The sequence below is a fragment of the Cibotium barometz genome, chromosome 63 (assembly GCF_041138505.1).
Source record: "Cibotium barometz isolate CiBa-2024 chromosome 63, ASM4113850v1, whole genome shotgun sequence".
NCBI classification, from domain to species: domain Eukaryota; kingdom Viridiplantae; phylum Streptophyta; class Polypodiopsida; order Cyatheales; family Cibotiaceae; genus Cibotium; species Cibotium barometz.
Genome location: NC_141108.1, coordinates 9,901,544 through 9,929,377, shown reverse-complemented (window position 1 = coordinate 9,929,377; position 27,834 = coordinate 9,901,544). Strand labels below are relative to the sequence as shown.

Here is a 27,834-nt window from a genome sequence, read left to right as displayed (position 1 = left end):
TTTATATTTTTATTATGTCAAGTTTCTCATGAATTGTTGTTTCTAGTACTATTGCAACAACAACTCTTAAATTCTAACCTTAGTTGTTATTTTTATATTTCATATGCATAGAAAAGCATAAAGATTCACATGTTTTTGGAGTATTATATTGTTTCTTGCTAGATAATTTCACTAATACACCATCAACAATGGAGGTATGTATTGACTTCACTTTGCCAATGATTCACATTTTTTTAGGAAAGTCATTTAAATTTCCTTTAAAAACCATATTTACTTTTACAATAAGATTTCAAAAACAAATTCATTAGATTATCATTCATTTCTCAAGTAAGAACAAATTTTAGTATACATACTTTAAATATTTTTCACACTTTAGGTATTAATTAAACAAATTTAAGATAAAGAAAATTTGTGTCAAAATTTAAGTTTCAAAGAGAACTAGCCAGTTCGTCTCAAACTTCTATTTTGAAGGAGTGATATATGGAGTTAATCTAGTGGTATGGGACATCGGATTCTAATGCCACGGTATGCAAATATGAGTAGGCTTATGATACATTAAGGGATGTATATGCATGAAGTGCAAAGGGGTTCTTCTCGGAGTGCATTGTGTTGACTGGTATGAATACCCCCTAGCATTTTGGCATTAGCTTAGGTGTGAACACCCCTTAGCATTAATCGCATTAGCTTAGGCTAATGAGTTGTGGGATTTGGTCATTAAAAGATGTCAAATCAAGAAGTGGTTACGATACTGCTTTCTTTTAGCATTTTTTTTTTGCGCTACAACATTACAAAATTGCAAACAGAAGAGAAAGAGGTTGAGGGCATCATCTAGCAATCACTTGTGGTATCAGAATGGTGTGCCTCTTCCGCCGACTTCCAGACGACATCCCCTAAGTCCCCACACAGGGTTTTGTAAAACTGCACAGCAAGGATCAAAAAGAGAATCAAATGCAAGGCATGGTATTATTTGGTGGACGCATTTTTTGAAGTGGACTGACATTTTAGGCATTAGACTATTTAATATACTACAGTTCAGATAGGAACCTAGGATACCTTATGATATTCGAGGGTGTCACCAGCTGCCTTCCGCACTTCAACCAAGTACAGAGAGGGCGCCACTTCAAAAACCTACATATATGCAATTAACTGATTGCCATCCCATGTAGGACCCACACCCATCACACAACTCTCAAAAGAATGTATTACTATACCTCTGCAGCAACTGCAAGTTCAGTACCCCTTTCACTCCATGGGCCCTCCAACCTCATCTAATGCATGGAAACATGTGTAAGAAGTTCTGGACAAAAAGCCTTTAACTTGCAAAATTTGGAGAGAAAACGCATGTAACATCATACAAATGCCATCATAGAAAACTGTAACACAGACAATTATGCAACAAAGACATGAATTAACTCTGCAGCACTCACAGGTACTTAATCTACTGTAGGTTGTTTTACTGCTGTGAGCAAATTGCTCCACAATCACAAGTCTGCAAAAGGGGTTGAAGTCTAAAACTGAAGGATACTATAGTTCTTTTTAAGAATTGTTTCCTAGATAACACAAGCCAATGCCAGAACCTCTGCTTGCAAGGTGATCCTGAAGGGAAGACTCTTGCTGCTGATTTGTTGTTATTAACCACACTTTCAGGTTGCTCACATAGGTGGAAAGGGGCTCAAGAGGTATGGGCTGTAGCACAATGCAGAAGAATGAGAAGAAAAGGCTTCTTACGAGTCTGCGTTTGTAAGCTGCTACTTAGAAGATGGTTGGGCTACTCACAACATGCTTTTATTCAAACTTTAATATTTTTCAAGTACTAAGTTTGAGAGAGAATGCTTTAACCACTTTGTTCACACATGCTGCCCAGCATGCATGCCTGTGGTTTCCCTTTCCTAGACACAATCCGACCTGCTCACCCATGGGCACCTTGCCTGAAGGGTCTGACTTGCCTGCTGCCCGGACCTAGTCCTGGCTACATTCATGTGTGAAACACTAAACTCAACTACAATGCATGTGAGACCATGTGACTCATCCACCAGACAAAACCTGCACTAGTGACAAAATTGAGTTTGCAAGTACTGCATGCAAACCAGCTAGCATGCATGCAGCCACGTGCAAGGCCATTGTGGCTAGTACATATGCATGTAGCGAGGACTGGCATCCTCTTCTATAGAGCAACATCATAACTCTATGGAGCATTGTAGGGTGCACAGTAAAACAAAAACTGTTAGCACATTCATCCCCAGTTTCTGCCCATGTTTGGTGTCCCTTTTGATCCCTTTTTCATGGCCCTTGATTGTGGGCTGGCCACCCCTTTTTTATATATTTTTCTGGGATTTTTCCCAGCCTGGATGTATTTTCCCCAATCGGCCAGCTATATCATGTCCAGTTGGCCAGCCCCTCTTACCTATAAATAGGTGGGCTGGCCTCTCACTTTCCATCTTGCCTAGTCTTTCATTTGCTCCCTCACTTATGAGATACTTTCTGTCTCTTGCTTGGGACTGTATCACTTCAGTATATTCAGCATAGTTGCTCCATATCTCTCTCCCTTGCACTCTCTACTCCGGACACTCTAGTGCTTATTTGCTTCCGCTCTATGCTTGCCAATGCCACCCCTCCCACCCTTGCTTCCGGTGGTGTGACTCAGGCACAGATTGATATTTGGCAGGCGAATGATCGTCGTGTTTTCTCCTTTCTCATGTTGAACTGTCAGGATTCTGTTCTCTCTCGTGCATACAGCAAATGCTGCACATGAAGTTTGGAAGGCATTTGCAAATCACTACAAGATTAAGTCTCCAGGTCGGATTTTGGCGTTGAAAAAGCAGCTTATGAACTTGTCAATTTCTGCCTTTCCATCTTTATCTGCTTTCATCTCGAAGATGAAACATCTCCGGGACGAGCTTGCTGTTTGTGGCAAGGATATCTCTACAGAGGATATGGCTATTCAACTTCTCTCCAAGCTTCCAGAGAGGTTTGATGCTTATTTTCAGCCTCTTGTTTCTTCTCCTCGTCTTGTTCCAATTACTTGGAAGGAAGTTCTACCCTCCATTATGAGATTGAGTCTCGCTTTGAGGAGCGGACTGGCACCTCTGGTGGTTCTGATGGAGCTTTGGCTGCGCGAGATAAAGGGAAGAATCAACAGAAGAAAGGGAAAGGGAGTTCTGACAAGAACTCCAAGGATAACGGCAAAGACAAAGACAAAGACAAAAGCAGATCTTCTAAAAACAAGGACATTGAGTGTCACTATTGTGGCAAGAAGAGTCATAAATCGCCCCAATGTCACAAGAAGAAGCGGGACAAAGAAGCAAAGAACTCTTCCTCTATAGCGGTGTCTCAGACCAAGAAGGATGATGGTATTCTTCTATTAGAAGGTACTCGTCGTATACTTGCTCTTGTGACTTCTCAGTCGCGGTCGTGGATTGTGGATAGCGGTGCTATTACTCACATGACACCCCATCGAGATTGGTTCGAGGACTTCACTGCCAGGTCAAGCAAGATGGCTTTGGGTGATTCTTTCTTCCGTGCCAGTGCATGGACATGGCACCTGTTGGTCATGTCCACTCCCGGCTAGTTAAGGTGTGAACCCAGCTTACTCACAGGCATTTTTTCCCTGTGACTGGACACAGGTTTTTTCCCCTTGTGAACACACTTTTGTGTGTTTGGGCACTTAGCCCTAGGCTTTTTTTTTAGTACACTTGTACTTTCATTTTATCATTCATTGAGTACATCTTTTCCAACACTCTCATGTTTCTCTGTGCTTGAGGTTGTGTGTGTGTGTGTGTGTGTGTAGGCTAGCTGCCCTCCTACCCAACATTGGTATCAGAGCTTGGTTAGGGTAAGGGTTAGGGTTACACATCAGAGCTAGGGTTTGCCCTTATTGCTCAGCTTTGGCCTATAGCACACAGACGAGCAAGACTCCTCTTGAAGCTGCCAACCTGCATCAACTGTCTAGCACAAGTATACCTGCTGTGCAGCTGTCGACCACAGCTGTGCGCCGTCAACGCCTTGCAACTGACACCCTGCCCTGTGCGCCCGACTGTACCAGTGCCGCCTTCCAACCCACCGCCAGTGCTGTGCGCCGTCAACGGTTTGCACAGCCGCCCGACTATACCTAGTGAGTTTGCGTCGACTGCCAGGTCAGGCAAGATGGCTTTGGGTGATTCTTTCTTCCGTGCCAGTGCATGGACATGGCACCTGTTGGTCATGTCCACTCCCGGCTAGTTAAGGTGTGAACCCAGCTTACTCACAGGCATTTTTTCCCTGTGACTGGACACAGGTTTTTTCCCCTTGTGAACACACTTTTGTGTGTTTGGGCACTTAGCCCTAGGCTTTTTTTTTAGTACACTTGTACTTTTTTGTACATCTTTTCCAACACTCTCATGTTTCTCTATGCTTGAGGTTGTGTGTGTGTGTGTGTGTGTAGGCTAGCTGCCCTCCTACCCAACATTGGTATCACAGCTTGGTTAGGGTAAGGGTTAGGGTTACACATCAGAGCTAGGGTTTGCCCTTATTGCTCAGCTTTGGCCTATAGCACACAGACGAGCAAGACTCCTCTTGAAGCTGCCAACCTGCATCAACTGTCTAGCACAAGTATACCTGCTGTGCAACTGTCGACCACAGCTGTGCGCCGTCAACGCCTTGCAACTGACACCCTGCCCTGTGCGCCCGACTGTACCAGTGCCGCCTTCCAACCCATCGCCAGTGCTGTGCGCCGTCAACGGTTTGCACAGCCGCCCGACCATACCTAGTGAGTTTGCATCGACTTGCTGTCTTGCGTTGTTGCTGCCACGTGTCACGCACGATTGCAATCGCATTCTCGACCTTGCGGTCTGCCGACTGTACTTTTTGCTAGCGCCACTGTCGAGCATCCCTTTGAAGCTTCGATTGTACCTTCAAAGCTGTGCCTTCCTCGGGATTTGTACTGCGCTGTCCTGCCCTCGCCTGCTGTATGCTGCCTGCTGTGCGCCTCCTTCCAACAATGGGGCTTTTCTGCACAACACCGCCTGCCATACTGCCTTGTACCATGCCTTGAGTACAGATCTGCAAAATTAGGGACATTTTACATCTTTTGAAAATTTCAGCCCTAACATATTTCAGATTTGTGGGATTTGCAGATTTTGACCGGAAATTGCACATTTTGTCTGTTGAAATTTGGGGCTTTTTACCATTGAGCCTGCAATTGCAACATTGGCACACATTGGCATTGATTTCAGCAAATTTGGTACGTAATTGCACTAGAAATTTGGGGATTTTGCAGAAATTGGCACTATTTGCAAGTCTATAAGAGACATTTGCAGGCATTTTGGTTGTTACAGGCACTTTTACGTGGCATTGGGACATTTCTCCCAATTTTTTTTCGGCATTACAGCATTTGGTACAGGTGACAATTGCTTTAGCAGATTTACAGGTTGAGATCCGGTTTAGATTTGGTCTAATTGGCTACCTAAAAATTGGGGCTTTTCTACATTGAACCCATTTTTGCAGCATTTGACCCATTTACCTTTGATTTTGCCAAGATTTGAGCACTTGCAGCTCTTACAGGTGTCACCTGATCATGTTTTATGCTCGTACAAAACACATTGAGATTCAGCATCACTATGTTCGTGAACGGGTTCTTGCTGGATATTTGCGTTTGGAGTATTGTCCTTCAGCGGAGAATGCTGCAGATTTGTTCACCAAGCCGGTTTCTCAGGCTTCCTTGGCTCCTCATCTTCGACTTCTCGGAGTATGTTCAACATCTGGTGGTGCTAAGAGGGGGTGTTAGCACATTCATCCCCAGTTTTTGCCCATGTTTGGTGTCCCTTTAGGTCCCTTTTTCATGGCCCTTGATTGTGGGCTGGCCACCTCTTTTTTATATATTTTTATGGGATTTTTCCTAGCCTGGATGTATTTTCCCCAATCGGCCAGCTATATCATGTCCAATCGGCCAGTATTAGCGTGTCCAGTTGGCCAGCCCCTCTTACCTATAAATAGGTGGGCTGGCCTCTCACTTTTCCATCTTGCCTAGTCTTTCATTTGCTCCCTCACTTATGAGACACTTTTTGTCTCTTGCTTGGGACTGTATCACTTCAGTATATTCAGCATAGTTGCTCCATATCTCTCTCTCTTGCACTCTCTACTCAGCACACTCTAGTGCTTATTTGCTTCCGCTCTGTGCACTCATTCAAAAACATCACCCACAACACTTTTTTGAGTTACATACATAACAGCAAGTTTTCAATTTTCTAATTATCGGCTAAACATATCAGCAGCAAGAGTCTTCCCATAGGCCTCATCAAGGTTCCAATCAATATGAAGTCCTCTTGAAAGGAGCCTACCCAATGAAGGAAGCACTTTTGTAGACTTTACTCCCATGCGTGCCCTTAAACTAAGGACACCCCACATTTAACCCTGTTAGAAGTCCTTACAACTATAGTGCCCTTACCCAAGGCCATTTTTAGGCAAATAGCTACCTTTTTTTAGCATAAGAGGAACACTACTTTTTCAAATGCTGTGTGAGTGAGTGCCATTGCTTATTCGAAAAGGGAATTGGTGCACATCATAATTCTTTCAATACCCCAATAACAGATATCTTAGTCTCTTCCTCCTGAAGATGGGACAACTCAGAGATAGGCTGCTAAAAGCCAGAGAACCTACGAACCACTCGCAAAGACTCATCATTGTTGGGAATATTCATATTCACGGTAGTGAAAATGTGTAATGGGTTAGTAAATAAAAAGGTGCTAGGTGGTTGTATAAACTAGCACTTGTTTGCACGTGAACTAGGGCTTAAATAAAGCGGTTGTAGTGTGTGTGAACAGTCGCTAGTGTGTAGGTTTATTTATATGTGGGAACAAGAAGGATCTTATGTAAGCAATGATGTGTAAAGGTGACACCTCTTAGGGACACTTGGCATCATGCCTTGACATGTGGCATGTGTAGCATCTACACACACCTTGTAAAGGGGGCCTCTCCTATAAAAAGGACCAAATAACATAATACAAATATGCTTCCCATGACTCCCTTGTGTGCTCCCCTTAATCCCCCCTCATTAATCGCTATTAAATGTGCTGATTATCTTGCTCATTCCACTCAACTGGGACCAAGATTCGGTATCAGAGCATAGCTGTAGAATTGATCCAGCCACCGCCCATTCCCACCACCATTTTGGGCGGCACTAGTGGACAGCACACCACCGCCGCCCAACTCTCTGTCCCTTCCACCAGTGTTCAGCCCATCTCCTGTCTGGCAGAAGTGCCGCCCACCAGCTCCATCCACCCAATCACCATCATCACTGCCTTTGCAGCGTCCAGTTGCTGCCGTGCCCCTCCTATGCAAAGCTGTTGCCACGTGTCACTTATAGTGTGCTGCCTTCAGCCACTACTCCTCCACAACCGCAAGGAGAGGGAAGAGACACCACGTCAGCTGTTCGTCCATCAGGCCACACTGCTCTGCTCAGCCCACTTCTGCAGCAGAGCAGTTCTCAGACGCCGGCAGCAGAACATATGTTCGCCAGCTGGGTGGACTCAACACCTCGTTTGGGGGTCTTCAAACGTAGCCATAAGGTCAGAGAAGGGCGGCTTTCACACGCAGCCACCTAGGAGAGGAGGAAGGGTCTACCAGTAGTCCAGATCAACATCTTGTTCACACACAATTTTGAGCCTTTTTGCATACATCAGTTTCTTGGGAAAATCCAAGGCAAATCTTGTGTGAATTTTGGGGATTCTTGTTAGGATATCAGTGGAGTCGGAGCATCCCACACACTCTTGTTTCAATGCCACACTTCCCAGTGCTAGTATAGCACACATCTCGGAGCAGCTAGGTGCTCATCTTCTCAAGCAGTGAAGCTCAGTTAACTGCACATATAGACCTTGGTGCATTTTTCCGTCGCGACATCTTAAATCCATTATATTCTCAGTGCAGTTGGCGCATTCCCCGTGTACCTTACACATTCCTAGCGTTGTAAACACATTCCAGATCCTGTGACATCTACTTCCGTTGTTTTTCTTATCTACATTGAAGGTGTTTTGAAACTCTCATCTCACAGGGAAGGCTCTTCCTTTACACACCAAGAAGTTGCAATAAGGAAAATCCAATATGCATGACAGTGTAGCATTCAGGGCATGTGGTGTCCATAAGAACCAGTTCCCATCATCATACCATGCAGAGCATACGTTCTTGTATCTTTTGAATACAGGTTCTCGTGGCAAGAGAGCCACACATGCTTGCAGTGGTGCAAATACAGGAGGGAACCTTAGAAGAGAAGATCCTTGTGGAGCTGAGTACAGAGCAGCTGCCACAATCAGGCATGAAGATGAAGCCAGTGCTGGGCATCCATCCTTTGTAGATGACTCGTCAACATTGGGCCAAGCTTCAAGGGCAAAGAAGAAAAAGTGCCCACGAGAAAAGTTCAAGGTGTTCTGGCTAGTCTTGAACTTCCTGTCATTTGGGACATAATTCTACACATACACGCATTACCACTACAAGGGGGATTGTTGGGAATATTCATATTCACGCCAGTGAAAATGTGTAATTACTAATGGGTCAGTAAATAAAAAGGTGCTAGGTGGTTGTGTAAACTAGCACTTGTTTGTGTGTGAACTAGGGCTTAAATAAAGCGATTCTAGCGTGTGTGAACAGCTGCTAGTGTGTAGGTTCATTTATGTGTGGAAACAGCCCCTTAGAAGGATCTTCTTGAACTAGCAAGGACCTCACTCAATTAGTCCAGGACACCAACTGGGTGTGCCCATTGGAGACTTCAGCACTCAACCACAAAATCAAGACCTCGTGCCCCCACCAATAGCACTAGATATAGACATACAACCATTATTTGGAGACGGCAAGCATCTACATCCTGGCATGTCCTTGACCCATCTCAAGAGGCACCCCTTACTACTTCATGCACATAGGCTCATTTAACTACTTTTCTTTTTTGTCTGTTTTGCCAGCTACTTCTTCCCTTGTTTGAGTTACCTTTTGGCATGTAGTCTTACACATGCTACTTTTCCAACAGGTAAAAGGTAACATGTCTTTGTCTCAATATGGTGTAAAAGTTATGTTCTCTATATTCATTTATTTAATTCACATGACAATTGATGCACCTGTTTTTTTTTCCCCTTACCCTACAACCTTTTGAAGGCATTGTTGATTTTTTTGTCAATGTCTCCTGAGACTATGCAAAAAATAATGGGTTGAGGTCTACAAAATATGCTCGAAGAGCCCTGCCATGTGATAAAGCATCACCTACACATCCAAACCTATCACTTTAAGCTTTTCAAGATGAATCCTTGAGCAGACCTCCCACGTACCACTTTTCCTCTTAACTTTGAAATAAGTTTCTTGCTCCAAGCAACCGATAAGTCTAGCAGAAAAACACTACCTCCGTAGCTCAGGTCGTAAATAGTAACTTGAAAGCATAATCTACAAAAACACCTTCATGTTTGTACCTACGTACTTATGTACATATGTATGTGTGCATGCATGCATGCATGTATGTATGTATGCATGTATGTATGTGTGTATGTAGGTATGTATGTATGTATGTATGTATGTAGGTAATATGTGTGCATGTGCACGTGTAGTACCTTGTAACCACGTGTCTGGACATTAAAACCCATCTTTTTGGCCACTGCTTCCATTCTCGCCATTATCTCTCTTGCTGGGCATCTTGAGATGTATCTCGTCTGGCGTTTAACATGGTCCTTCAAAAAAAAAAACACATCTCATAATCATCCTACAAACAAAATTTGTTGTAAATTGTAATCATCTGAGAACCAATATCAAAAACATAGAACAGGAATTTACCTGACGTCTATCAAATAGAGCAGAGAGATTGAAGCCTTGTGAAAGTGTAATAAGCTCAAAAGCATTCATTGTATATGGGCCTGAGTCATCGATATCCCTCTGGTCGTTAACATACCTCTCCTGACAGCAGATTAATTGCATTTTAATAACAATGTGCAGTGCAAAAACCAGCATTCCTTTCTTAAGGGAACAGCAAAACTCCATAAAAACCATTGATGGAATGCCCATAAATATTTAGGAAAAATCCTTGTTTGGGTACCTCTGAATCATCAAAAACAGCTTGAATGTCATCTAAATTGATGTCTTCATCTTCATAAAGCCTCACGGGAGAGTAGTTTTTCTTGAACCAATCATCATTCCGGATTCCTGTGATTGTGATTCGCTGCAAAAAGGATAAAAATATTCCATCAGGCTTCTGGATATCCAGAATCTTATAAGAAGACACACACAAGTGAGGTGGAACAAAAAAATCTCGAGAATGGGCTGGGGCTGACTTGCCGCAAAAGGGATATAGAGATGAGGGGTGAGGTTGAATGATGCACCACATGCAAGGGGGGAGGTGGGGCTGGGATGAGGGGTGAGAAGGGGGATGTCATGTGTCATGAGGGATGAGAGGTGGGAGTGGCATGTCACATAAAGAGTGGAGGAGATGAGAGGCCAGGAAGTGTATGTATGCAAACATAATTGCAGAGTTGCGTTAGGCTGAACAATGAGAATGACACTATCCATGCAAACTCACTTTCCGAGGATCAGGTTCTAATATTCTATATATGAGAGACTTTGCACCAGGAGAGAACCATGTTGGACAAGAAAACTCTGCTGCATTGACCTGCAACAAGAGACAACCACAACACCAATTAAGCCATATAAAAAACACCAAGTTAATACATATCAGGTAAGACTTGACTTCACAATATATGAATTAAATTCATGTTATTATCCTTTATTATACCTTTCGATAAAGTGTTGCCAAATCGGGCTCATCAAAGGGAAGAAAGCCGGCCATCAGCACAAAACAGATAACACCACAAGACCAAACGTCTGCCACAGCACCTGCATATCCTCTATTACTCAGTACCTGTTGACATTAAAAGTATCAACCATGAGACTGCAAGCAAAAAATATATATTTATGTATACGTGTATTATGTATGTACATGTGTACATATGTATGTATGTATGCATGGAGTATGTATGTATGAATGTATATATTTATGTATGTGTGTGTGTATGCGTGCATGTAGTATGGATGCATGTATACACATTTAGTGTATACATACATACATATAGAGATATATATACATGTATGTATGTATTTGTGTATGTATGTTTGCATGCACGTATGTACGTCATATGTATGCACACACAATGCATACATGCATGCATGCACGTTGCGTACATACATATATTTGGCATAGTTAACAAAGCAGCGTTCTTGAATGATGTTTATCCAAGGCATCCAGTCCAACATTATCAGTTGCACATCATCGATTTGGACAACAACATACAAACATTCTAGTCTCATTAAAAAATCTCAAATTTTTTCAAGTCAATTATAAGTTTAGAAAAATACTTCTGGGGCCACATAATTGGGAGTACCACATGTTGTGTGCAGAAGCCCATCCGCCTAGAAAACATAAAGCCCCATAGATGTCCATAATTCTCAGTAATGTAGTCTTAATTGAATCCCTTCTAATTGGTAAAATGACGGAGAATAGATAATGACAAAATTTTATAATCCCCAAATTGTCCATTATGTTTCACCTACCCTTGTTTGTTGTGGTAATGCGCTTAATCCAAAATCCGAAATCTTCAAATTTCCTTGCGAGTCCAAGAGAAGATTCTCTGGCTGCAGAAGACAAGTCACCAAGGTAAGAAATCAACAATGTATACTCAGCTCTACAAGCTCCTTCAGAAAGTGGAGTATGTTACACTATTCGTTGCTAAGCTGAGAACCTCATAGAACTACCTTCAAGTCCCTATGGCAAACACCTTTGCTGTGACAATAATCTACTGCATCAATCAGCTGCTGAAAGTATCTGCGAGCTTCATTCTCACTCAATCTTCCTTGGTGTACCTGCCAGTAAGCAAAGCCTGCATTATTACTTGAAACTTTTTTTATTTAGCCTCACAAATCTGATTGTATTTACTTCATGAAAGCAATCTTTCATAGATTAGAGCATAGACTATCTTTGATCATATATAAAACTAATGAAGGAGAAGAGATAAATAGCATAATAATAAAGATCTACTCACGATTTTATCAAACAACTCCCCTCCAGTCACAAACTCCAGTATAATGTAAATCTTCGCCCGACTTGCCAGCACCTGCAACATCACCTTTCTTTTCAGGCATATATATTATGTTACAATATATATATATATATATATATAATATGGACACAAACAGTTATCAACAAAGACCCCCCACCCCACCCCACCCCTCTTCCCCTTCCCCCTTTTTCTCCCTCCACCCACAAAGCAAAAGGCAAAAGGCATTTACCTCAAGGATTTCCAAGTTTGGGGGAAACAAAGATAAGAACACTTGCCTCATGTAGACGAACCACATACGGATGTCTAACAAGTTTCATTATGGATATCTCCCTTTTGATCTGCAGCCAGTGGCCAATTATTACTACATTCAGATATTACTGTAGCTAAACATCCACACCCAAAAAAATCCTTAGATTACAAAAATTTTCTCGATCTATCAAGATGCCAATTGAAGAAATTAGCAGATAAGGATGATTACATCACTATGGTAGAATACCCTGGAGCAAGTTTCACTTTTAAGACTACTTTGATGCCTGCTCTTTCCACATGTCAAGCCATCCCATCCTTTGGAATTGGCTTTGTATGTTTGCTTATCTCTACAATCCTATAATCATTGCTGATACAATCTGTGCAGTGAGATACAAACTTCCCTGATTTGCCACACAGACAATATCCAATGCCCATTGACCTCTTCTGCTGCATTTACAAACCACATCATCAGCTGTAAGGACCATGCAACTTGCACGAATGCTTGTCGGGATAAACACATGCAAGCCTTTTTTGGGGAAACGACTTTTCTAGAGGTCAAAGTGACCATCTAACCATCTAGAGTCAGAGCTTCAGCTAAGAGAAACCACCCTCTAATACCACTTGTGGAAAATTGAAAACGGAAACCACATGCGTAAAATACTGAAGAAAACTCATCACACAAAGTAGGGTCTCAAGCCTCTTTACTTCGCAATAAAGAACTATGAGTTTGATCCTACTTCCTTCACAAAAAGCACATCTTCAATTATCTTCTATTCATATGAGGTGGGAAAATTCATTAATTTCTTGAATTGCTTTTTTATATATACCTAGATGACTCCAGGAACATGCCCAAATTCACCTTTTAGGAACGTGCATGTTATATACTCATGGTAGTCAACCCACAAGACTATATATATATATACCTAGATGAATCCAAGAACATGCCCAAATTCACCTTTTAGGACCGTGCATGTTATATACTCATGGTAGTCAACCCACAAGACCATATAACTATCAACTCCGTTACGACATCCCCACTAACATCATCAATGCCCAATAGTGGGTGTAGAACTCTGTATCAAGATATGCTCTCACACACGCACTCCACACACACACACACACATAAGAGCATATATTTACACAGCCCTTCGTACTGAGTTTCTATCAAACCTCCAGAGATGCAGGGCAAACTCAGTCATAATGAAGCCTAGCGCTAAGGGAAGTAGCAAATAGAAAGAATTAGTATAGCAAATAAGTAGTTGATAGGGCAAATGCATCGCTAAAGATAGAAAGAATAACTATGTTTTCCCATCCGCCAAAAATAGTCAAAAGCAAGTCCTTGATGGTCTAGCCTTGAGAACATGCTGATAGAGTCCTCTACCATAGTGGGTCAACATAAGTCAAAGGCCAGTCGCAACGTTGGTCAACGCATCAAAACTCCAATCAAAGCTGAGTAGATTAATCAACTCTGCTCAAATTGGTTGAATCTCACCCAAAACAGTTAAAAACAGCTAGATGTAGTTGGCAGCTACAATTGTTAAGACTACGTACTCGGAAACCCAATTAGTGTTAGAATAACCACCATCGAAACCCAAGTTGATAACTACGATAGATTGTGGCTAGCGACTCTCCTCCCAGCCACCCCCATCCTAAACCACCCCCGAGCGTGAGGTCAGATTGCCATGAGTCATCCAAGCCCTAACAACAATCCTTGGCGGCATCCCATACCACTAGACCACTTGCCAACCTCCAACCACTATGGCCCTAAGGTCCTACACGCCTTGGAGACCTCCCTCTCCGCATGGATACCTCATAATAATCATGAGTGAGCCTAAACTCACTGATTTTTTTAAAAACCCACGCTATTACTGGCCCACTGCTTCTATTATCAAGCCTTTGGCCATAATAAGCCTCTAGTTAGCTTTGACTGTTGGGCCAATCCAACCTCATCCTTGCTCTAGCCCTTAGCTCCTGGTAGGTCCTATCAATCCCCATGCCTAGCCAAGCCCTATCCTTGATCCTGCGTTAGCACATCCCTTAAACCTGAGTTATCCTACCCCTGGTTAACTCTAGCCCAAGGTTCAATTAGGGATGTAACCCTTCTTCACACCAAGTAGGAGACAATCTATTGTAAACCTAACCTCAAATTCATATATCCCGCCAAAGCATCCTCTTAAGTTCCTTGGCCCTTACCTAAGCTAGTGTGGAATCCCTATAGAACATATCTTTACTATTGGAATGACAAAATTCCTGAGAGGTAACTTGCGTACCAATCATAGAGTCACAAGAAACGTTTCATCATTTCGACACGTTTCATCTCTATGGACAAAATGGAGAGGTTTCAAAGTCACACTTATCGAGTCAGATTAGAAAAAAGTGAGAGTTTAAGGAAAATTTTGAAAATTTTAACAATTGGGTGTGAAATTAGCTGCAATGAGATTGAAAATAAGAAATTAGGATTCATAAATTGGAAAAAATTGAAGAATATTGTAAGAAATTTCAACAAATGGGTGTAAAATTAGGTGCAATCAAGGCTAAAGTATAAAATTGGAATTTATAAATTGGAAGAAAGTGATAAATTGAAGAGCTAGTGGAACACTTGTAGGAAATTTTAACAAATGGATGTGAAATTAGGTGAAATTGACCAAGACGTCGAATTTGGGCAAAACGGTGTTTTGACCATTGAGGTTGGAAGTATGAAATTGGGATTTGTAAATTGAGGGAAAGTGAAATGTTAGAATTCGTGCATCTCGCGCTGTTTGAGAATGGACCTTTTATTGCACTATATATTTTTCCATGTTTGCTAGGTCGTGGGCTACTATTAGCCAGCTCCATGGGGGCAATCAGCCAACCACAGGCCTCCCTATATAAAGGCCTCTTCCCTCCTCACTTGTTATCTAATCCAACACTCATTCACAAGCATATGTTCTACACCATCTGCTAGCTGGTATCGCCATTGTAAAGCCACTTGCTACATAATAAAGATGTTCATTGTTTGATACCTCTCTCTCTCTCTCTCTCTCTCTCTCCCCCTCTCCTATGTTTTGCTTCCACATTGTGTAACTTTATCATGGTATCATCGCCCAAGTTTCCTGCTGATCCGGCCCTCCTCCTTGCATTTCTCTGATGCCTTGCTGCTGTCCTCTCTCCTCCATCTGCATTTTCTACAAATCGCCCTTCTTTGGTGGCTCCTAGTGGCAGTCCAACACTCGGCTTTTGCATCTGCGTTTTTCTGGTGGATTTTGGAGCAAGCGAGGTGGCTGGTTGCTGTGTTTACAGCAGCGTTTTGCAGGTTTAGGGACTCCTCCTTCAGTGTTTTTCCACGTGGTTTCCTCTTCGTGGCTGGTAATGACGCCCAGGTACCTGGCTGCCCATATGTACATTTCTCTACCTCGTGGTGTGAGAGATCCCTGTCCCCTCTGCGCATCGAATTCAGGGGTGCTAGCAGCGGCAGTAGTAACTTCATGTGCAGGGCAGAGACTCCTACTCGGGGCCTCGCCCACGAATGTCCGGACAAGAGACTAATCCCTCGGTTCTCCCAAAACCGAACCCGAAAAAACTTCCCTTGCCCAAAAGGCATAGGCGATTCCTCCGGGAAAAATTTATTCTAACGTAGTCAAGAGCCTTAATTTACCCTTTTTCATTCCGACCGAACCCGCAGGTCACATGGCCGAATCAAGGAAGGAACTTGCACTTGGATCATAGAGACCAACGCTTTTTTTCCCGTCAAGAGGGACAGCCGTTGATTCTTTTCCATACAAAAAGGATTATCCGTGATTTACTTCAACTATTGTAACTTAAACAGAATTGAATTGTATTTTAGGAATCCATCAGTCCAGCCTAACCCCATCCAGCCCCATGGGTTAGCCAACCGCCCAACCACTGTATTTATAGAATCCATTATGAAAATTTGGTTATATTTTGTCCCGGGTACCAGGGAAAAGAGTTCCCAAGCCTCCTAACCGGATTCATGCAAAATACATTTCAAACATACCACTTACGCACCCAATATGAAATTGCCTTTCACAGATTCGGCTATCTTTAAAGCAAACTTTTAATTAACCATAGTATCACTGATCATAATCCTCCAAAATATCTAGCTTAAAGTCCAATTTTCAATCATTCCTTCATCGGTATACCTATGGCATCATTGACAATGTCATGGCCCTGTGAAAATGGAACAGCACAAGTGTGGGCATGGTGGTTGCTGAGTCAAAATATTAAATGATTCACATTTGGGGTGCCCGGACAGATAACGATGTGTGGACATCTCTAGGTGTAGAGGGGGAAACTAGAACATTAATATTTTAATGTTATATGTGTGGTTGCCCCTAGGCCTTAGTGGCCCCTAGGGAACTTTAATAATTATTAAAGTTGGGACCCTAGGATAAGTATGGAGAGGGGGCAACTCCACTTTTGGAGTGCATGCCTCTCTCACTTCACTCTCTCTCTAGCTTTTGGGGGTCGTGCAGGTTTATAAAATCATCTCACCCAGATTTATGAGGACAAATGTGCCTAAGCCTGCGTGCTCAAAATGAAAAAAAAATTGAGCTCAAGGCTGTCCTGCTGAATGGTCTTGGCTGATCAGAGGGAAGCACAGAGTGTTGCTTTGAGACACAGATCTGTGTGTGTGAATCCTCTGTGCTAAGAGGTATTGTGGGCTGCCAGATTGGACATACAGGTGTATTCTCTTGGCTGGCTTTGTTGTACTCAGCCTTCCATATTTTTGAAATTGAATAAAGAAATACCGCAAGGGGCGCCAAGCTTTGGGGCCAACAGGTGTCGTTCTATTTTCAGATTTGGGGCACTCTAGCTCCAATCTCATTTGTTTCATATCTGGACTACAAGTGGAAGAGTGACTGCTAGTCTACCGCACTTTGGTTTCTACCAGAGGCTGGTTTCAAGGTTCCATTGCCGGGACCAATCATCAACTTCCTTAAGGGGGTGAGCTCGTGGTTGCCTCGAGGAAAGTCATCGCTGAAAAATTCAGCAACATGTCTGATACAGAAGACGAGTACTTTTATCATGAAGAGGAAGAGCAAGAGACCTCTCCTGAGAGAAATGTATCTGAGGATATTCTTGCAGGAGAACAGGCTGCAGATGATGAGCATTATGAGGATGTAACACAGCCAGAAGATGTACTTGGTAAAGAGGATGATGATGCTCGGTTTAAAGATCGTTTGGCTAGTGTTATGAATGTGTTTATGCAGCTCACACAAAATGAGAAGTTTGTTGAATTTATGAGATCCCGTACAGAGCCCGAAAAGAAGAAGAAGAAGGTGCATTCTAAGAACCTTCCTCAGGGTCATAGTGGTGCCATCCCACAGGATCCATCTTTTGGACAGTTTCCGAACATGCAGCATGCTTATGGTGCTAACTCTCAGAGTTCCTTCTTTAGACAGCCATCTATTCCTCAGCAGACTATGCATCCAGGTTATTTTGGTGGTGGCTCGGTGTTCCAATCTATGACTGGGGGTTATCCTCAGGGAGGCATGGGTATGCCAGGGCCTTTTGGAGCAAATTTTCAACCTGGTATGCAGGGGAATATGTATGGTGGTATGCAGTCCGGTATGCAAGGAAATATGTTTGGGGGCATGCAACCTGGAATGCAAGCAAATATGTATGGTGGTATGCAGCCAGGTATGCATAATGGTATGTTTGGAAACATGGCTGGAATGTATGGCATGCCAGGTGTGGGAATGGGTAATGTTGACCCTATGATGGGCATGAATATTGGGGGCAGCAATCTTGCAAAGCCACTTCCATACGATAATCTAACGCCTATGGAAAAGGCGAAGGATTATAAGGAAGGGGGAGCTGCTGTGAAGTTTGATACATTCAGTGGAGCCAAAGATAAATTAAAAGCACTTATCTTTTACAGCAGTTTGATGCTGCTTTTTCTGGTGGGAATTACACAGAGTCCTCTAAGGTGAGGAAAGCTGCCACTTTTCTCAAAGGCAATGCATTGCAATGGTGGTCTACTCTTCTTTTGCAAGGCATAGCACCCACTACTTGGGTACAATTTAAACAAGTCTTCTCTTCCGTATGGCTCACATCTACATTTGAGGTGGATGTTATGACTGCATGACACAAGTTGGATGCTTCAAAATGTGGCAATTTGGAAGATTATAACAAGAAGTTTTGGGAAGCTTTACTCCCAGTGACTTCTTACCGTGCAGTGCCTTTGTCTGAGCAGGTAGAGAAGTATTGTTGCGGGCTGCCCAAAGAGGTGCATGATTATTGTATCAAGACTTGAGTAACGAACATGTCGCAGATGATAGAGAATGCTATGACAGCTAATGCGTTACTCACTGGAGGATCATCTGGGTTTAAAGGAAGTAAGAACTCGAGCAAGAAAGCTGAAAAATCTGGGCATGCTTCGCGTGATGCTAAAGGGTCTTCAGAGACGCGGTTTAAGAAGTTGCCAATGCCCAAGAGAACTTCTGCGGAAAGACAGGCTTTGAGAGATGCTCGGAAATGTTTTTACTGTACTAAAGAGGGACATATGTCATTTAATTGTCCCAAGAGAAAGTCCCAAAAGGACTCTAACAATAAAGGAGAGCCCAAGTCAAAGAAACCAAAACCTTCTACAAGGTTAGTTCCTGATCTTGTGGGGGAACAGCCAGGTGGTGAAGAGATAGAGTTGTGCAGGGCATGGGACAAAGTGAGAGATCAGAATGCCTTGATATTCTTTGACACAGGTGCTCGAGCCAACTTCATTTCACCATATTTGGCTGGCCGATTGGGGATTCGTGCAGAGGAGATGGGGCTGTTATATGAGGCTAACATGGCTTGTCCAGGGTATGAAGAACCCGTTACTCCTATCATTGGGAAGCTCAGGCTTCATTTGCAGGGTTATGTGGACAGCGAAGAGTTTTTCATCATGCCACTTGATGGCTGTGATGTTTTGTTGGGTATGCCATGGTGCCACAGAGTACATGCGGTGGTGGATACATACAACAGGAAAATCACTCTGACTCATAGAGGAAAAGAACATGTTTTGGATGTAAAACTTAAAGGGGAATCTGTTCCTATTGTATCCGCTTCGGCAATTTCATCAGTAATGAAAAAGCATCTTTCCGCGTACTTGATTTATGTAAAGGATGCACAAGATGATGAGTCTAAGTCTAATTTGTCTATGTTAGATAAGGACAGGACTGATTTCTTATGTGGGTTCCAAGATTGTTTTTCCGAGTCATTGCCAGGAGAACTTCCTCCTGAGAGGCCAGAAGATCATGCCATTGATCTAATTCCTGGTAGTACTCCACCGAATAGACCGCCGTACCGTGTTAGTGCAGCCCAACACGAAGAGATTATGAGTCAGGTGCAGGAGCTTTTGAATAAAGGGTTGATATAGCCTAGCTCATCACCCTTTTGCTCACCTGTACTCTTAGTGCAAAAGAAGGATGGTTCTTGGCGCATGTGTATTGATTACAGGGCGCTGAACAAGAATACCATCAAGAATCGATTTCCCATACCGAGGATCGATGACATTTTGGACCGCTTACAGGGCTCCACAGTCTTTAGTCGTATTGCCTTGAAAAGCGGGTATCATCAGATACGTATTAGACCCGAGGATGTGCATAAGACAGCATTTCGAACCACGTTTGGGTTGTATGAGTTCTTGGTTATGCCCTTTGGTTTGACAAATGCACCTGCCACATTTAACAGAATGATGGACAGGATTTTCAGGCCTCATAGAGCGTTTGTGGGCACATTCTTTGATGATATGATTGTGCATTCACAAACTGAGGAAGAGCATAGAAGGCATTTGGCCATTGTGTTTGCAGAACTCAGGAACCATAGGCTGGTTGTTAATGGCAAGAAGAGTGAGTTCTTTTTGCAAGAGATACATTTCCTGGGGCATATTGTGTCTAAGCATGGAGTCCGTATGGATCCAGCGAAGGTGGAAGCAATTCTTAATTGGCCAGATTTGAGGACCGTGCATGATGTACGCAGCTTTCTAGGATTGTGTTCCTATTACAAGCGGTACATACGGTATTTTGCTCAAATTGCTTCGCCTCTTCATGCCTTGACAAAGAAGGCAACTCCGTTTAGATGGACTGATCGAGAAATTACAGCATTCAAAAAGCTCAAAGAAAAGCTTACTTCGGATTCACTATTAGTCACGGACACAAACGGGCAATGATGGCATTTGGACTATCATATGCAAGTTCAGTAAGCAGGCTCATTTCATTCCTGTGCGTAAGACGATCAAAGTGGATCATATGGTGAAGTTGTTCATGGCGAACATCTTCAAGTATCATGGCTTGCCTATGTCTATCATTAGTGACCGTGATCCACGGATGACGAGTTTGTTCTGGAGAGGGTTGTTTGACAACATGCGTACAACTCTCAAGTTTTCATCGTCATTTCATCCACAAACAGATGGTTAGTCAGAAGAGGCTTACTCTACAGTGCTAGATCTTCTTAAGTGTTATGTGTCAGAGCACAAGCAACAATGGGAAAAGTATCTTCCTTTGGTGGAGTTTGCATATAACAACACTGTTCATACCTCGACAGGCAAGGCGCCTTTTGAGATTGTGGAAGGAGGGAAGAAGGTACCACCCATTTTGCATACAAAGGATAAGATCTTTGAGGCTGATCAGTATGTGGAAAACATGATGAAGCTTATCGGAGAGTTAAGTTGGCACTCCAGAAAACTCAGCAGAAGCAAAAGAAAGCCGCAGACCGTCACAGACGTGCTTTAGAATTTGCATTGGGTGATTGGGTTCTTTTGCGCTTTGAAAAGGCTAGACTCAAGAAGATGAAGGGTAAAGAGCGCTTATTCCCTAAGTTGAGCATGCGTTATTATGGGCCTTTTCAGGTATTGGAAAAGATTGGTGAGGTAGCCTATCGTTTGAAGCTACCAGATCACTGGAGGATTCAAAATGCTTTTCACGTGAGTCTCCTTAGACCTTTCCGTGGGGATGTGCCTGAGGATGTATCAGATGAGGCTCAGCCGGAAGTTGAGGAACTTGATGAGGTTCTGATTCCAGAGCAAATACTGGCACATAAGGAAAGAAAGGTACGAGGTAAAGTTTCCCGTCGCTATCTTGTGAAGTTCAAGAACTATTCACCGATGGATGCGAAGTGGATGGAGGAAGGTGACTTAACAGATTCACCTCAGGTTTTGCAGCTTTATCTCGATGCCTTTGAGTTAGAGCCGACTCTTGTTGTGGCTCATTCAAGTTCAGCAGAGCATGGGTCTGGAGTATTACCTGATGCTCAAGAGGGGGGTAGCACCTCCACTCCCTTGATACAGGCAGGCTCAGATGACATCTAGAGGTCGCTTGGTGCAGTTTTTATCTCACCCGAAGGTACTGATGACTGACAGTACATCTGTTTATGGGACCTCTATGATATATGTGTACTAGTCACATGGGATATTGTGGTTGTGTATCGTTCACAGTGGTATACAACTTGGACTACTACTACGCCATTGGTTTGCAGTGAATTTTGATACATGTGCATGGCTTAGAGAGATTGGGACGCTGATCTTGCCATATTGTATATTTCACTTTGGATATTTTGCTGTATCACCAGAATGCAATCGAGGACGCTTGCCATTTTTCAAGAGGGGGGTATGTCATGGCCCTGTGAAAATGGAACAGCACAAGGGTGGGCATGGTGGTTGCTGAGCCAAAATATTAAATGATTCACATTTGGGGTGCCCGGACAGAGATAATGATGTGTGGACATCTCCAAGTGTGAAGGGGGGAACTAGAACATTAATATTTTAATGTTTTATGCATGGTTGCCCCTAGGCCTTAGTGGCCCCTAGGGAACTTTAATGTTTATTAAAGTTGGGGCCCTAGGATAAGTTTGGAGAGAGGCCACTCCACTTTTGGAGTTGCATGCCTCTCTCACCTCTCTCTCTCTAGCTTTTGGGAGTCGTGCAAGAAAGAAGCGTGGAGAAGAAACATGGGACTGCTGGCTGCTGCAGAGAAGTCTGATTGCTGCTGTGTGTGAGAAGAAAACAGGCCGTACAGAGCTGTACGACTGCAGGTACAGGTGGCGCTGACAGGAATCCGTACTGTTGCAGAGAGGTACTGGCAGCGAGACTGTTGGCAGGCGGCTGCAGTTGCAGTTTTCAGGCAGCGCAGGCTGGTACGACTGCAAGTACAGTCCTGTACGACTACTGGTACAGTGTACGGATAGGGTAGGAAGAGGCGGCGCGGGACTGGACAGGTACAGTCGGGTACAGAGGCTGGTTGTAGACAACGCAGGCAGGTACAGTGCCACGTGGGCTGCTGGTACAACCTGTACGGACCAGAACAGTACTGAATTGCTGGTTTGTACAGGCAGGTACAGCACCTACAGTTGCAAACAGAGCTTTCCAGAGCTTGGTTGGTGCGATAGTCAAGTGGATTGTAGAGAAAATCGTACAGACAGTCATTGTCAAGTGCAAACTGGTACGAACAGTTTCACATGTGCAAAACCGCGCACTGACTTGGTAAGCCCTGAACTTGTTCATTTGTCTTTCTTTCCATTGGCTTATGTCTGTTGCAGATTTGTGCTATCTAGCCCCTTGTGAGAGGAGGGGTATGGCAGATTGAAAAGGGTGGAAACAGAGATTGGACAGTGAATGTATGTTTGTGCTGAGTTGTGAAATCATGTGCATGAGATATGCCAGATGTATGCTCAAGGCTGTCTTGCTGAATGGTCTTGGCTGATCAGAGGGAAGCACAGAGTGTTGCTTTGAGACACAGATATGTGTGTGTGAATCCTCTGTGCTAAGAGGTATTGTGGGCTGCCAGATTGGACATACAGGTGTATTCTCTTGGCTGGCTTTGTTGTACTCAGCCTTACATATTTTTGAAATTGAATAAAGAAATACTGCAAGGGGCGCCAAGCTTTGGGGCAACAGGTGTCGTTCTATTTTCAGATTTGGGGCACTCTAGCTCCAATCTCATTTGTTTCATATCTGGACTACAAGTGGAAGGGTGACTGCTAGTCTACCGCACTTTGGTTTCTACCAGAGGCCGGTTTCACCTGCCTGGCTTTCCAAGAGGTCCCCGTGGAAAGAACTTCCTCATCTACAGGAGTTTCTTTGTCCCGAATACTACGAGACATCAGAGCATAAGTTACCTGTAAAGTTTCCTCTGACTGACGAACACAAGAACTACCAACATCTGTACTGGAAAGTTCCTGCCAACTGCTGCCATCAACTGGCAAGCTATCCTCCATCTGGTCCCGGAAAGCCTGCACCTGCAGCGTATCCACACTTAAGTGGCCATTACCAGACTGCCACTCATCACAAAACTGAGGACCTGGGAGAGAGAGTGTTGAAAGTTTGTAAACTCCATTCTCCACTCCGCCTTCCCAAACTACCTGGCATGTTGCCTTGTCCCGGAGAGCAACAAAATGCTCATCAAACTCCACCCGTACGCCAGTCTTGCAAACCTGATGCACTGACAACAGATGAAAACCAAGTGATGGAACATACAACACCTGGGAGGAATGCTCCCCTCCTCTGCCATCGGGAACTATCTCCAACCTGCCCTCACTGTGAACTAGGATAGTGGATGTATCCCCAATAAGAATGTGACCAGAATACCTACAAAGATCCTGTAAATCTGAACGGGAAGGAGTCATGTGCCCGAAAGCACCACTGTCTAGAATCCACTCCCGAGTATCCGTAGCGACGAGTCCTCCAACCTCCTCCTTGCCTGAAGAAAATGAAACATCGGTGTCCATCACCTCTAGGTGCACAACTGCTAGAGTCTTCACGATTGCTGCTAAGGATTCTTCACCCTTCTTGGTGTTCCACTTGGGACACTGCCTCCAATAGTGGCCTTTCTCGCCACAATCATTACAAGTCCTCTCTGTCTTTAGTTTCTCGCGGTCAGCGTCGGACTTCTTCTCAAAAGACTTCTCCGATGAAGCCTTCCCTTTGCCCTTGTTGTTATGGCCTTTCGACCGTTGGCCAGTTAAGGCCTGCAAACCTCCGCCCTATGGAGGGTTCGAGAATCTTTCCTCTTGGTCCAAGACTATGGGCACAAGCTCCTCCCATGTAATGGTGCTGAGTCTGCCCCACTGGTAATCAAGACAAGTAGAATGCTGAGTACTGAGAGGGCAAATGCGACAGCAACGTTATGGCCATGTCCTCCGATGATATCTCCTTCCCAGCCTGAAGAACAACTTGCTGAAAAGCCTGCAGCTTGTTAATATGCTCCCGCATCGTCGACGACTTTGCGGGGTTCATAACCCGCATCTGTACTTCCAAGGAAATCCTCTTCATGGACGATACCCTGTTATAAAGAGAAGCCAAGTACTGCCATATGCCTCTGGCCAGCGTCATATGCTTTATTTGATTGATTACCTGCAGTGTGCAGTTGAGGAAGATGAATGAACGGACCCTGGCATTAACACGATCCCACAACTGTGCCTATGCCTCCCGGTCCTTACGAATCGACGATAACTCCCCTTCCTCTACCTCCGGCCGTGGAACCCTAACAACGATAAAATCAGCAAGGTCGTATGACTCCAGAACAGATTCCATCGTAACCTTCCATATGCCGTAGTTATTCCCGTCCAGCTGACGGTCCACTGGGAACGTGGGGAGTGTCGGGATCTTCAAACGTCTCTCAGCCATCTCAAGCAAATCTGTCATTGCGGGGATGAAACTGAAAAGGGTGGGTGGGTGGGAAAAAAGAAAAACTTACACCTCCAAGTGGCTGTCCAGCAAATCAGCCCGCCTTCCTCTTGCTTCTCCTCTTCCCGAACAGTCCAAAACAGTCCACCAATCAGCAACACAACAGTCTCCCTCTTGCTCACACAATTCCCAAGATCTATCAAGAACCTAGGGCTCTGATACCATGTCAGAATATGCAGCGGAGATGATGACAAAATCTGAGAACACAAGAGCAAGTGCACTACAGAAAATAGATAGCAATGGAGAAGGAGAGAGAGAGGCGTATAACTCTACTCTATATACACAAAAGAATCCCGAATGACTGATACAAAAGTGGCAAGGGATGTGGGGCCATTTATATGGCCCCCACAGTGCAGTCGGCCTGCTCTAGGACAGCCGACAGGCCTATAAACTCCACGACCAGCACATATACCAGTCGGCCAGCACTGTGTACAGTCGGCCTGCATGGAGAAGGTGTCCACGACCAGTAACACTTAGTCGGACAACACCAATAGGCATACAGCTGCAGTCGGCCACCTACTAAGACCTCCTGTCACCAGAGAAAAGCCACCCAAGCCACAAAAAAATGAAAAAATGGGAAAAAAATACGGGGAGTGAAAAAATGAGAAAACACCTACAATGGGTGGGCACACTCACAACAGAGGCCCTGGTGTCTAGGTAAAGACAGGAGATGACTTCTAACAACCATTCCATTGAAAGCTTCTCAAGCTTTAGAGAGGTTGAGAAAAAGAAAATCATTGAGAGAAACAGAAAAAAAAAAAACCATTAAATTAGGTTTATCTTTGAATTTGGCTTGATTCTTTGGCTAGAAGTAAAGCCCACAAGCAAGTCCTTGGCCACCAAGAGGGGGAGGGTAATCTCCAAGAGAGGATGGAGAATAGAGAAGTTCCAAAGCTCTCAAGAGAAGAGGCAAATTAGAGGGATAATAAAATGAGGATAATAATGGCATGTAAATTCACAAAGATGAAAATACAAAGGAATAAGGGTCTATTTATAGGTGAGGGAGGCCACTAACCAAGTCCAACTGGGTCCTAGAGGCTTCCAACTTCAGTTTGACCCAATTTGGATAAGTTTTGGATCAGTTTGGCTCCCTTTTTGATCCAATTTGCACCAGGAGAGAGGAAAGATGAAATATCTTGATTTTTTTGAATTAAAAATATCAAGCAATGACGATAAAAAAGGTGCCTACCTCAAGTGGCTTTCCCTCCTTACTGAGGTGTCAAAAATGGATCATTTTACCAAAATATCCCATTTTTTTACTAATATACCATAAATCCTGTACTCAGTCAACTCTTCATCTTACGTGAGCATTTACTCATTTTTGGGGTATTTTCTTTTATTCTTTGCATTTTTGTCATCCCAAGACTTGGATTAATCCTATTGGCTCTTTGGAACCTTATTTAGACCTTAATCCAAAAATTTCTGAAAATGTGGACCCTTAGACTAAGGTCTCTTATACACATATTCAATTAATTCCTAATGCATATTGAAAAGTTCATTTTGAACTTATAGGAGAATTTTTGTATCCAAAGATATCTCAATTTTGAATTACCTCTCTCTAGACATTTTCTCTCTCAAGGCCAAAACAGGGTAAAACAAGATCTTTTTTCATTTCTGAGGGGGGGATGATTACAAGAGACAGAAGGAGAGGTTTTTACACCTTTACATCTCAAAAGCTGGAGGGAAGAATCTTACATGGTGCTTCGTTTCTGGAGCTTGAAGGCTCTACGTTTTCCTTCTTCATCAACGTTTTTTCATCTCCTAGTGCTCTTGCCCTGCGTTTTCCTCACGGAGTTCAAGAAGGGGGGCTTCGTTGGTGATCAATGGGCTGTTTTTACAGCTTGGATTGCAGTCAGAGGTATGTTTCTTGCTTGTGGTGCAACCCAACAAGTGGCTCTAGCCATTCATCTTCTTCCTTGGCTTCCCTCCCCTCGTGGTGGGCATTTCTCCGAGGATTTTGTGGACTGTTTTGCTGCTGTCCAGCCACTCTCTATCTCAGATTTTGAAGGGGGCTGATTGGTCTTTGTGGTTCCTGTTGCTTGAGACGTTTTGGAGATTGGTGGTGGAGTGCTGAGATCATCGATGGCACAAAGGCTTGCTTGCGGAGGTTTTCTATTGCCGTGGATATGGGTCCCTCTTGGAGGAGAAATCTGTCCTTGTTTCTCAACGGCAGGTAAGGTTCCCTCCTAGTGGACACGATTAGGCACTTGCTACAATGCAAAAGACAGGACGGTGTCACTACTACTCATGCGGAAAGCAAGGTCATTTGGCCAAGGATTGCAAGAACAACAATAAAGCCTAGGCCAGGACCAAGGTTTCAAAGAAGTGCAATGACCATATACAGGATGATGACTTTGATACTTCCAGTGTCCCGAGGCTGCAAAAGCCAGCAACGAGGACCTAGATGGTCAGCTTCTATAGTTAAATAGATACTTTTCCCCCGTGTGTCTCTGGTCCCATGCACCAACAGTAGGGGCTAGACAGCCCCCTCTCCCACCCACAAGCCTCCTCTGGCTGGATGTGTTCCAAGTCTATTCCTTGGTGTAGCAGAGATTATGGACTAGATGAGTTCCAAGTTCATTGTTCGAGGTCTTTTGAGACATGATGCGTTCACCGTCTACTAATGGGAGCGGTGTTTTTTGCAACCTCATAATTCTATACCAAGAGCCAAGCAGAATTCGAGGTCTTTTGAGACATGATGTGTTCACAGTCTACTATTGGGGGATGATGGGAGTGGTGTTTTCTGCAACCTCATAATTCTATACCAAAAGCCAAGCAGATTTCTTTGTTGTTGAGGGTGGCATTTTGTTTCGAGGAGTCAGGTTGGCATGTGCTCTTTCCGAGCTATATCCAATATCTGCAGTCTTGGAGTGT

The 27,834-nt window shown here is 43.7% G+C and overlaps 1 protein-coding gene across 2 annotated transcripts in view; it reads right to left on the bottom strand.

Moving 5' to 3' along the window:
• Positions 1 to 359: 359 nt before the first annotated feature.
• LOC147603658 (CBL-interacting serine/threonine-protein kinase 24-like) overlaps positions 360 to 27,834 on the bottom strand; it is a 43,103-nt gene continuing 15,628 nt past the window's right edge. For both annotated transcript variants that reach the window (XM_086795844.1, XM_086795843.1), the window contains exons 3-15: positions 12,329 to 12,391; positions 12,036 to 12,107; positions 11,749 to 11,856; positions 11,548 to 11,628; positions 11,353 to 11,406; positions 10,733 to 10,858; positions 10,520 to 10,609; positions 10,040 to 10,162; positions 9,781 to 9,900; positions 9,561 to 9,677; positions 1,212 to 1,268; positions 1,054 to 1,128; positions 360 to 918 (exon numbers count right to left, since the gene is read on the bottom strand). In XM_086795844.1, coding sequence (XP_086651970.1) covers positions 829 to 918; positions 1,054 to 1,128; positions 1,212 to 1,268; positions 9,561 to 9,677; positions 9,781 to 9,900; positions 10,040 to 10,162; positions 10,520 to 10,609; positions 10,733 to 10,858; positions 11,353 to 11,406; positions 11,548 to 11,628; positions 11,749 to 11,856; positions 12,036 to 12,107; positions 12,329 to 12,391 — 1,176 coding nt within the window. In that variant the 3' untranslated portion in view covers positions 360 to 828. The remainder of the gene's footprint in view (positions 919 to 1,053; positions 1,129 to 1,211; positions 1,269 to 9,560; positions 9,678 to 9,780; positions 9,901 to 10,039; positions 10,163 to 10,519; positions 10,610 to 10,732; positions 10,859 to 11,352; positions 11,407 to 11,547; positions 11,629 to 11,748; positions 11,857 to 12,035; positions 12,108 to 12,328; positions 12,392 to 27,834) is intronic.